At 35.8% G+C, this 10,678-nt stretch overlaps 1 protein-coding gene and 1 long non-coding RNA gene across 2 annotated transcripts; one reads left to right on the forward strand and one right to left on the reverse strand.

Annotated features, from left to right (window-relative positions):
* Positions 1-875: 875 nt before the first annotated feature.
* On the reverse strand, positions 876-7,929 carry LOC113672712 (ubiquitin carboxyl-terminal hydrolase 3). The gene is made up of 16 exons (XM_027189042.2): positions 7,679-7,929; positions 7,498-7,558; positions 7,252-7,335; positions 7,048-7,134; positions 5,942-6,002; positions 5,137-5,225; positions 4,716-4,829; positions 4,066-4,179; positions 3,664-3,805; positions 3,505-3,556; positions 3,132-3,209; positions 2,779-2,897; positions 2,346-2,465; positions 2,005-2,066; positions 1,873-1,913; positions 876-1,383 (listed from the first exon to the last, which is right to left on the reverse strand). Exons 1-16 carry the CDS (start codon positions 7,770-7,772, stop codon positions 1,250-1,252), a joined length of 1,452 nt encoding a protein of 483 aa, XP_027044843.2. The 5' UTR covers positions 7,773-7,929; the 3' UTR covers positions 876-1,249.
* Positions 7,930-8,042: 113 nt separating this feature from the next.
* LOC113672759 (uncharacterized) lies at positions 8,043-10,466 on the forward strand. Its single transcript, XR_003446351.2, has 3 exons — positions 8,043-8,157; positions 8,302-8,401; positions 8,797-10,466. It is a non-coding gene; the product is annotated as an uncharacterized LOC113672759 (long non-coding RNA).
* The last annotated feature ends 212 nt before the right edge of the window (positions 10,467-10,678 follow it).

Genomic DNA, 10,678 nt, shown 5'->3' on the forward strand with positions numbered 1-10,678 from the left:
TATCGTTTTTACCGGGAAAATAGTTACCCTCTAGTTGCCCTGGTAAACAAATGATCGATAAGTTAAGTCATTTGACGTGCTCCTAATAAGTGTAAGTCCGAGGGCGTGATAGCACTAACGCTCAACTTCGAGCCAAGAGCTCTCACGCGCTAACATAGGATTCGTGAAAATCCACGTTACATGGCAAAAATGGCTATGTTTAACAATGAAGTTCATCTTTTCAATGAGCATTTTGCACCTACTTTCGATAGTTTTTGGAATCACCGTTCCTAAACATTGGCGCTCATACTTTTCACTCTGTACGGACCCCGCGCATGCGTCTTTACAAATCATTGAATTTGAAAAACACGTTCTATTATCTGACAGAGAATTTTTCGTTAGATTAACTGCTTACTTTTTCTCTGTTTGGTGCTCAAAGGTTTACTTTTCAACCAGATTTCCCAAATAAAAAGAGGGACCGTGGTTGATATCATCAAATTACGAAAACGGTAATTGATCTCGTCGAGAGCGAATCAAAGAGAATTTTACATTCCGATGCTACAGAGAACGATATGATGATCCAAACCATTACCAGTAACCTAGTGACGTGCAACCAGCCAGGATCAGCACGACTCTATAACTTCGAGGTGATGCAATTTCGTACTGGACGCTGGTTTACTGTAGCGCACGGAATGTATTAAAACACGCAGTCAACCCTTTTCAACCAGTCAACCACTTTCAACCGCTCACGAAGATTCGCTCCTTTCCCATTTGTTGTTATTAGCTCCCTGCAATAATCACTTAGACCTGAATGGCCGTTAGGATAACCCTGGGCTTTGATCTAAAGATAATAATTTCTTAGAAAGCACTCTACGTATATCAGGTTACACCACAACATTTCAAAGTGCACTTTATTCTTATTTACACGAGATCTCTGGTAAAGCTTCTCTCCCTCTCTCTCTCTCTTCCTCTCCTTTATACTTATTACACTGGCTTGTACACGATTGATTTAAATTTGACTATATACAGGAGTCAAACTCTCCAACTTTTTCTCACAGATCACTTTTACTGAGGCTAATAATACAGGAGATGTCCAAACAAATGGAAGATTAACAGAAGAATAAAACTAATTGTGAGGAGATTTTACAGAATTTAGCATTTGTGTTTCTCCTTCTGTATCGAGCTTAGGATTAGCTGCAGTACTTAAAAGAACAGTAAAAAAATAGCAAAGTCATTTGAAAAGATCACAGTCAACAGAAAATAATTGTATTTATTTCCTAATCTTGTCCAAGATAGCCATGTTCGGGTGCCTTCGCGTGTAAAAGAAGATATAGCCCTTGCTTCCACTTACATGGCCTTCTTCTGTTTGTGTTACATTGCTGTCATTGAAATTATACCATAGTCCTGAGGAGAAAAATTTCCAGTCATGAGTCCACTGCTATCTAAGAACCACAGACACACCACTCTACCATGACATAGCACAAAAATGATGATTAATAATATCATAACATTAAGTGTGTTTTCCCCATTAGAAACTTATCATAAATAGTCAAACTTTGGAAGCATCTTGAGTCCTCTTGGCATATTGATATTTTCAGGTTTTTACAATATTATTGCTTAAATTGTCAAAAAAAAAAAAAACAAACAAACAAACCAAAACAAAAAAACAAAAAAATACACAAGAGTTGTGGAGATTTTTGCTTAACCTTCCTTTGTATCTGACCAATATGACAAATGCCTCCATCATTAAAAAATAATTTCAAAGAGGTAAGGATCCCAAAGTCTTTCCTTCAAAAGATACTGCCATTCTCTTAAGATTCAAAATTGCTTTCTCACAATTTTCCCTAGCCATGTAACAAAGACACATAACACTACAAGATCTATCTTACTTACCATCGTGAAAAGCAAACGTTGTGTAGTGTCCTGCACTAACTCTGCAAACAAATAACAAAAATAATTATGAAAATATTCATTTTGCTGTAAAACTGACACTCCTACAGTTTTAAATCACAGTTAAATTCTTACCCACTGCCATGATGAACAACAACAGCCGCAAGATCAAACAGAAATGCTTTTGGGTTCTCATCCTGATGAGAGAAACATGTATTATTAAACTGGGCAGAAAGAATTACTTGACAGCACTTTTTCTCTCAGCCTTTTGTGTAACAGCAGTGTGAAACTTTTACTAAAAAAAAAAAAGACACACTAGGACTTCAATCAGTTCAAAAGAACTGTACATAAAAACCATTACAGGACTTCACCAGAAAAATAAATTTCTTCAATGTAGATAAGCTGATCTCTTTAATAATAAGACATTACCAATACCCTATGACCAATTTTCTATTCACAAGATTATTGGTTCTTACCTGGTCTTGTAAACAATAAGGACTCATATCCAGTCCCTTCATGGGGAACTGTACATATGTATCAACTTTGCTCCGATGGAATGCTTGGAATTTGAAACGCTTGAGATGCAAACACAACACCTACAAAATCATCAAGAATCTATTATACAAGGCTAAATTGTAAGAATAACAGCAAAAAAAGAAAAGGCTTGGAAAAAAGAAAAAGGAAAAATTAACATTGCGGCAAGTTGTTGGTATTGGGTTCAAAACAAACAGCTCAACACAGAAACATATTTAAACCAACTCTCTGAGGGACCAGTAATTGTGATGTGTCAAGGGCTTCTAAAATGGGTTCAGAAGTTTACTGTGTTACGTCTACACTTATGATGATAGGATTTGTGTGTCAGCAATAAAAAAGCAGAGTGATTGAGTAAAAAAAGGGAAATTGTCTCACATTTGGTAGTCTTTTGATCCAAAATTTCTTTGTAGATTTCTGCCTCTTTTTACAATTCGGACAAATGTATAGTTCAGACTCCGTTAGTTCTTCAAGTGATATAAAGTGATACAAGCAATCTGTGTAAGCAAATTGACAAAAGAACATTTTATTAAATTAAAAAAAGTTTGCTTTCTCTATGAAATAACACATCATCTGCACCAAGAATAATAACATAGAATACAATGAGGGTCCTTGATAAATCTTTTCGAGTGGATGCAAGAGCATGCCCAAGGAAACAAAACTTGCTGTATATAACTCATGGGGGGTTAGTCTTGTGGATGTAACTTTACTAGAAAGTATTTGATCCTTACCTTGTAGTTGACAAACTTGAGGATCTCTGGTCTTTGATTTTCGTACTTGAAATTCTGCTGGAATTTCCAGTGATAAATCTGTTATTCATAAAAAGAAAGAATTAGTAAGAATCCCCACATTTGCATCTCACTGGTAATTCATTAACCCTTTACACACTAACATCAGTATGTATATTTTCCTCACTGCTCTCTATCCATTTCTTAAGATGCTGACAAGGAGAATCTGGTGAACAATCAAGAGGTTCTTTAGCTGGTGATAATTTCCTTTGTGTTTGTGACCTTTAAGTGTGATTCAGGGGTGATATTATAGCGAGAAATTAGATACTCGTTGATCTAAAGTCAATGTTGAGTTAATGCAAAATAAACTACTAACCTAAAAATGGATCATACTTCCTTGAATGTGTTCCACAAACTAAACATTTGACCTTGAAAAAGAGAAGGTAAAATAAATATCAAATAAAAACCTTAATAGGAAATACATCATCAAAGCATGGCTTTCTAAATTATTGTAACAACTCCATTTCCAACATACCTCACTATGTAATAGACCACCAAAGATCCCTGTAATGATGGTTTCTGTTGTTCCGAAACTTTTTGGAGACAGAAGAAGTTCAGTGTGTACTCTGTCCAAAAGATAGTGCATGAATTCATGGGCATCTTGTTGTTGGTAGCCTCTGTGTTAAAAGAGTTGACTCAAATTAGAATCACAACTTTCACTAACAAATGTAGTGGCAGGAAAATACCACATTTACTCAAAGAGACACTTCTCTCAAATACGTGCCATATTCAAGGCAGAAAAATTCCATATTCTCCACCGCTTGTATACACCCAGGTACAAAATCCAGAAATCCCCAAGATCCAAACCTTAATGGAACTGCTGGGTAAATTTCCTCATCATCTCATCACTATCATAGGTAACAGACCAGTAACTTGCCTGAATCTTGGGACTACTTTCCACACAACAGAGAAAAGTGCATCAGGAGAGTGTGTGACCCCTCCACCCTGCCAAAGTGCACACAATACTTTTCGTAATTCTTCCACAACAGATCTGTACAGGTCAAGACAAAGTAATAAATATGGTAAGTTTCCAATTACAAAGGGATTTTTTGACAATCATAGCTGCAGCATGCCAACTCAAAGTTTGTGTGAGTTGTGTATTAAATTAATCCTTCGTCTGAATTTTTAAACTAGCATCTATTTCATCAATTTTAGGGGGCAGCTTTCCATCACTTCAGATTATGAATCTGAATACAAGAAAATGGAAAAGAACAATTAGCATGGTTTGAAAATATTTAAAACCACAAAATTTGAATTCATAAGATTTACCTTGTAAAGATCAAAAGATAGACTATTACCAGTAAATAGCTTTTGATCCTGCAACACCAAGATCTCTTTATTATGTCTCCATACTGTCTGCTTAGAATCTTAGTTCAAAGTCTTTTAAATTGGAATGAAAGAAAATCCCCCAATTGATATTTTTTTTAATTCTCATCACTTTTCTGCTTGGAACTGTAATGATGTTGTAAGAAGAAAGTATATCTTTGTCACTGTGGGCAGTGAAAGCAGTAAAAACAGTTTTCTTACCCTTCATCTGTTTTCCTGCTTCTGGTAAAGTAGGGCTGTTTTCCACACGAGTTATCTGTTCTGAGCTCAAATGCAGGAAGGTCTTTGAAATAACAGCTGAATGATTGAATGTTACTGCATCAAGGAAACAAGAAATACAAAAATTTTAAATTTTACCGTCTTGCGTCAGTATGCCTACTCTCCATACTGTTCTATATACATTTCCTAAGGCACCACCAATAAGGAGAATTTGTTGGACAATCATGAGCTTCTTTAGTTATTGAACAACTCCTTTATTCTTGTGACCCTAATGTTTGTCTAACGGATGATATAGCAAGGAGAAATTAGATGCTAATCACCCCTAGGGGCTAGGGGTTAGCAACATGTACTAATTCTCAAACAATATAGAACATAACCAGCGTAATAAATGTTCAATACCCACCTTAACGATTGCAACACTGCATTCATGAAACATGTGTTCCCAAGATTTCGAAGACCTGGTAGATATTTGACCCGTCCTATGTTTTCTTGCTGGATATTACATAAAAAAATATATCAGTGATCAATTGTTTGTAATCATTACAAGGTTCATGAACTTGCATATGAAGTCACAAAATGGTTTATGTCTGTCTATTTTCACTCAATTTTTTTCTAGGAGATATTTTAATTTGCCTTTTCAACTCTAATTTCTAAAATACCTTCCTTTTGTTTCAGCTGTAAAATATTTTTTACAAAGTTGGGTCTTAGGTTTTGGGGGAAGTTGTTTTCAAAAGCAGTAAAATTTTAAGAATTCTCCAAATATTAGTTTCTATTCATCAAAAAATTCCATTGAAAAGGACTAATCACTATTCTGTGAGTATCTGTTTGCATGAAAAATTTGATTAAATCTAAATGCCTTGTGAAATCTGTATTTTCCAAGCATGCATTCAGGGTTTGTACTGTTTTTCTGAGACAAATTTCAAAGACTTTTCCAAGACTCAGATTTAATTTTCCAGGACTCAAAATTTCACCTCAAAACCTTTCATTCCCAAGATTTCAAATTCAGTTTACTTTACCATCTACAAACAATACTTGTAACATAAATTCTGAAAACTTTATTGCTTGTGCTAAGCAGATTTCTAAGACTTTACTGGACATACATTTTTTTCCCTAGTCCTGGAAAATGCCCCCCCCCCCCCCACCCTGCAAGACCCATGCAAACCCTGCACATTCTATTTTTTTTTTCCATTCTTCATGGTTGAACTTACATTTGCTTTTGAAGCTTTCTTTTGTCTTTCAGGCGAAGTTGAATCCTGCAGACGACGTTTCCTAACAAAAATTAAGTTCTGTTAATCATTAACAACAATTCCTAACCATCTCATTCCATAAAGACCCTCATTTAAATCACATTCAAATTATATGTTGTTCTTTTATTTCTTTAGTAACAAAAACAATGGGTATGATGATAGATTGGAACACCCTTGAACTTTCATTAGACTTTCATGACAATTATCCATGTTTTATATAATCCAACAAGGCCTAATTGGTATCTCCCTTCCATTTGTATTTGTGTAATAAGTATGTTCTCTAAAAAGGGCTTCTTGAGTCTCTTGTGCATTCCCTTTCATATTCCTAATATTCAGGCCAGTTGCAATGTTTACAAATATTCGTTCAACAGTTCCATAGTAGCCTGGAATCAGCTACCTGTAACTACATATATTTTTCCCTTCAAATAGTGGTGTAATGCCCACCATTAGATCCAAGACTAAGTTATTGTGATAAGTATTCTTATTTTAATTCACTGTATCTAATTCAGAATTTTAGTGTAGATTAAAACTTGTAAATAGTAATTTTAAAATGTAAATATAATATTTGGCATGTAAATAATTTCTCTTTAATTTATTTATTTGCTTTCCAACTCTTTGTAGGATGCACTCTGTTTTAGGAGTATCCCTATTAAGTAATGAAGTATTGCTGTAATGACTCATCCCTTGTTTTAGAATAGTATGAGATTGTACAAAAATCTTCTCCAAAACTACTGGCCACTAATTTCGTTGTATAATTTTTCGCCTAAATTGTCTCAATTGCTTGGTACCCCATAATACTCTGACAAACATACGTCACGTAAACACGTGCCGTGCAGTGATTCATGGGCTTGAAAACAACATGGCGGCCACCGGGGAAACGAATAACGCAATCTTCAAATGAAGTTTATAACCCAAACAATGGAAACAACTACGGACAAAACGTCGAATTGAGAACACCTCACTGCCAGTAAAACAAATTGATAGTACATGAAAATAAATTTTTTAATGATTTCCTGGTTTCCTTTTTCAACCGTTCTCCTTAAATAAACGAGTAAACATAACATTACCTATTTTCTCTCTCTAACATAATTTCGCGTACTCTCTGAATATCTCCCGACTTTGTATCGTTGATAACAAATTCGTCGCAAGCATAGCTGTAGAAAAATACAAAATGTATCGAGGGGTTAGCAAAAACGTCGAGCAAAAAATCGGAAACGAAGCTCCAATGACATCATCGAATTTCCTAGCAAAGTACAAATCTTGATGCTCACCAAAACGCAGACAAACTTGGATCCAAACACACCGAATGCTGTTGATTGTCTTCATGGTGAGCTTTGGCATGACCATTCACGTACCTGGAGTAAAATGGCCACTAGATTAATAAAACCATCTACGGGTGAATAATTGATATCAAATTCATGGGAGAGCTAAACAGCGCGGCGACATTCCTACGTTTCGACACCCCCTGATCGACAAAACAACTCAAACAACACGGTGATACTTTATCGGTGACGTACCTTCCGCAGCTGATGACACCACAACGCAGACATATCCATGGACTTTTTGTTGATCTACAAACTAGAACATAGAAATTAAGTCAGAATTCTGAGCTCTTTAGAAACACCGGTAAAGGTGAAACCAAAAGACCAGAAATTGAGAAATGGGTAACTAATCGACCCTCTTCGACTGAAACCGTACTTGAGCAAGACCACTGCGTCGTTTTTTCCCGACGTATCTTTTGAATAAGCTGTGAGCCAACTTTTACGGCTTGACCAACGTGTGTACACTCCATATAACACAAAAAAAAGACAAAATTCTCACGAAAATCACAACGAAAGGGTCAAATTTTCTATGGATCCCTCCTCTCCCAGGCGCTAACGAAAGCCATTCGTCATGCGCCGTCGGAGCATTCTGCGCGGCCTGAACGGTTACTAATTTTCCAGCCAATCAGAGGAAAGTTTTGTTCGGGTGAAGTCGAATGACCGGCTATTCAATTAAACCAATCAAATTTATTGATCTATCTTAACAGCTTAGATTTGACGTTGGGAAAGAATGACCAATCAGAAAGTTTGTGATATTGTCCCTTGGCTTTCAGCTGACTCTAAAAATACCTGCTAAGTAATATCTTATATCGGAATGCAAGCATAAATTGGGCGATCTGCGGCCTCGTTTTAAACGTGAGTCCTACGTGTTTTACGCAATTAAATGTTTTATTATGTTGCTCTTTTTACGTATAAACGAAACCTACACAATTCTGTACTTACACGTTTTGACACTGAACAACTTGCAATAATCTAATGCAAAGGTTTTCATGTCTGTAGACTACAAGATTGTTCGATGGCAACTGCAGTGCAAGAAAATTACCCAACTCTGATCATTTATGGAGTTTGCTTTATGGTCTGCCTGCATGTGGCAGCTCTTGTATCCTGTATTTTTGATAAAATAAATGGTTCATTGTATTTAAATTCTAGATGAGGTCATGATGTAGAAAACGATTTAAAATAGACTTTCTGATAGTAACCTAACGATATGCCTGATTTGGAAGTTGTACTTAAAGAGACAATTACACGAAGAATGGGGCCGTCAAAACTTTCTTCTTAAGTATTTAACTCACCAAAACTACCACTAAAAGTTTTACACCAAGCTTCATTATGTGTTCACCTAATTTCCCGGATAAACTTAAGAAGTATTTATACACATGAGGTAATTAAAAAACTTCATATTTTCTGTTTTTTTTTTAGTTAATTGTGAAATTAAAAGCAGTACAGACAGGGTCAAATCAAAAATAAGGTGTCTTTCCTTAATGCTAAATTCAGGGATTTTGGGTTTTCAAAGTATTTACTACTCCAGATAAAGAACAAACTTTAAAAGGTCAAAAGGGTCATTGAGAGGATACACAGCAGGGAATGTACAGGAATGTTGATTCTGCTACTGGACTTTTGGATCAAGGAAAAAAGATTGGTGTTTGGAAATCTTAGTTTGTACAAGTTGGTTCTCCTAAATTGGACAACACAGTTTCATGATTGGAATGTTTTTGTGCCTTTGATGCAACAAAGGATGAGAAAAGAAGATGAAAACAAGGGCTGTTCAGACCAGTGTAAAAAGAGATTCTATCAAGTCCTGTGCTGAGTACAAGTGTTGAAGTTATACTTGAGCTGTGAGCAGGCTCCTTCAAGAGCTGTGCGGAGCACAAGTATTGAAGCTTTAAATTAAGTAGTAATTAGTGAGGCACTAACAACATGTCAGCTCAGTTTGCTTGCCTGTTCTTCTTTAAAAGCTTCCATGCTTGTGCTGTAGTTTCTGTGGTAACCTGCTAGAAGCTTATTCAAATTTTAAGATATGCCATAATTTGTTTGTTTTAGAAATTGGATATTTTAATAATTGTATTTTTTATGCACAGCTCAGACTTGTGGTAAGCACCAAGCACTACAAATGTAGTATTTAAGTACTTGTCAACCAGACAACTTCCCCTTTGAGAGAAGATGCTATCTTAAAGTCAAAGTTCTCACTTCAGGCTCTGACTCAAGGTTGAAAAATTTTCATGAGCCATTTATTTCCAAGATCTCAACTAGTAATTTTGCCTGCCATATAATTCTTATGATGGTAGTTGTAGTTGAGATTTTTCTTTACTCTCATCACTTGTTTGCTTGATATTTAAGGAGAATGTCTTTCTGTCCAACTATGGGAGTTAAACAGTTAAAGCCTTAATTTCCAAGTGAATCATGTGATAGCAATGTTACTTAAGTTGTGGTAAAATTGATTCAACGATGAAGATTCAAGAGCATTTGTTTGCATGTTGACAACGCATCCTAATCTGTTTCACCCACTGCTACTGTTCCTTGTACACTCTATGCTTGAAGTAGTTTTGTGGTATATTAAATAGTATCAATTTAATGGCCCTTGCTTTTGTGGAGTGGTGGCAGTTGCAGAGGAATCAACTAGGAGCAATGTGTCAACTCTTTCCTAGGACAAAAAAATGGTCAGTATAGAGAAGTAGAGTTTCTTTGGATTACCCAAACTCTTTCAAAAGGATTGAAATTACAACAGAATGCATTAATGATTCAACAGATTAGATCTATTTTGGTAACAGAGACTTTCTTCAAATTAGTTTCTGTTCTTCTCTAATGGAGGGAAGTCCAAAAAAGAACTCTTAATTTCTGTTACCTTGGTGGCAGCGAATTAAGTTTAATATTCACCCAGAAATTCTCAGGGGTAACCTGCATGTAAGTTCTTTTCACAATTTCAGTACATAACACAGGAAAGTGGGGAGGAAACTGCAGGAAGTGATTTTCTGGAGGGTGTTATTTCAGTACCAAAACCAACTTGCTGGTAAATGAAAGACAGCTAAAGGGGGTGTAGTGAATGTAATGATAAAAATCTCAAATTTTATTTACATACCCAGCGGAATCTGAAATACATGTAAAAAGGATGTAAGTAACAGTAATTCACAATGACAAACAAGTTAAATAAAAATTGAACATAGAAAGAGTTGCAAGAACATGCTTGACAGTTAGGATACTAGTACAAAAGGACACTTGAGGAAAAAATGCTGACTCCTGATTAATTGGTGCGAAAACAATTTAAATATGGTGACACAGCACAGAGGTTGGGGACCAGCAAACCACTGAGTGATATTGCACCAGGGTGATTACTAATAATCTTTGGTAGAGGTGTGCAGAGACCCATGCTCAGCCCCCC

The sequence above is a fragment of the Pocillopora damicornis genome, chromosome 4, assembly GCF_964200805.1.
Source record: "Pocillopora damicornis chromosome 4, jaPocDami1.2, whole genome shotgun sequence".
Classification (NCBI taxonomy): domain Eukaryota; kingdom Metazoa; phylum Cnidaria; class Anthozoa; order Scleractinia; family Pocilloporidae; genus Pocillopora; species Pocillopora damicornis.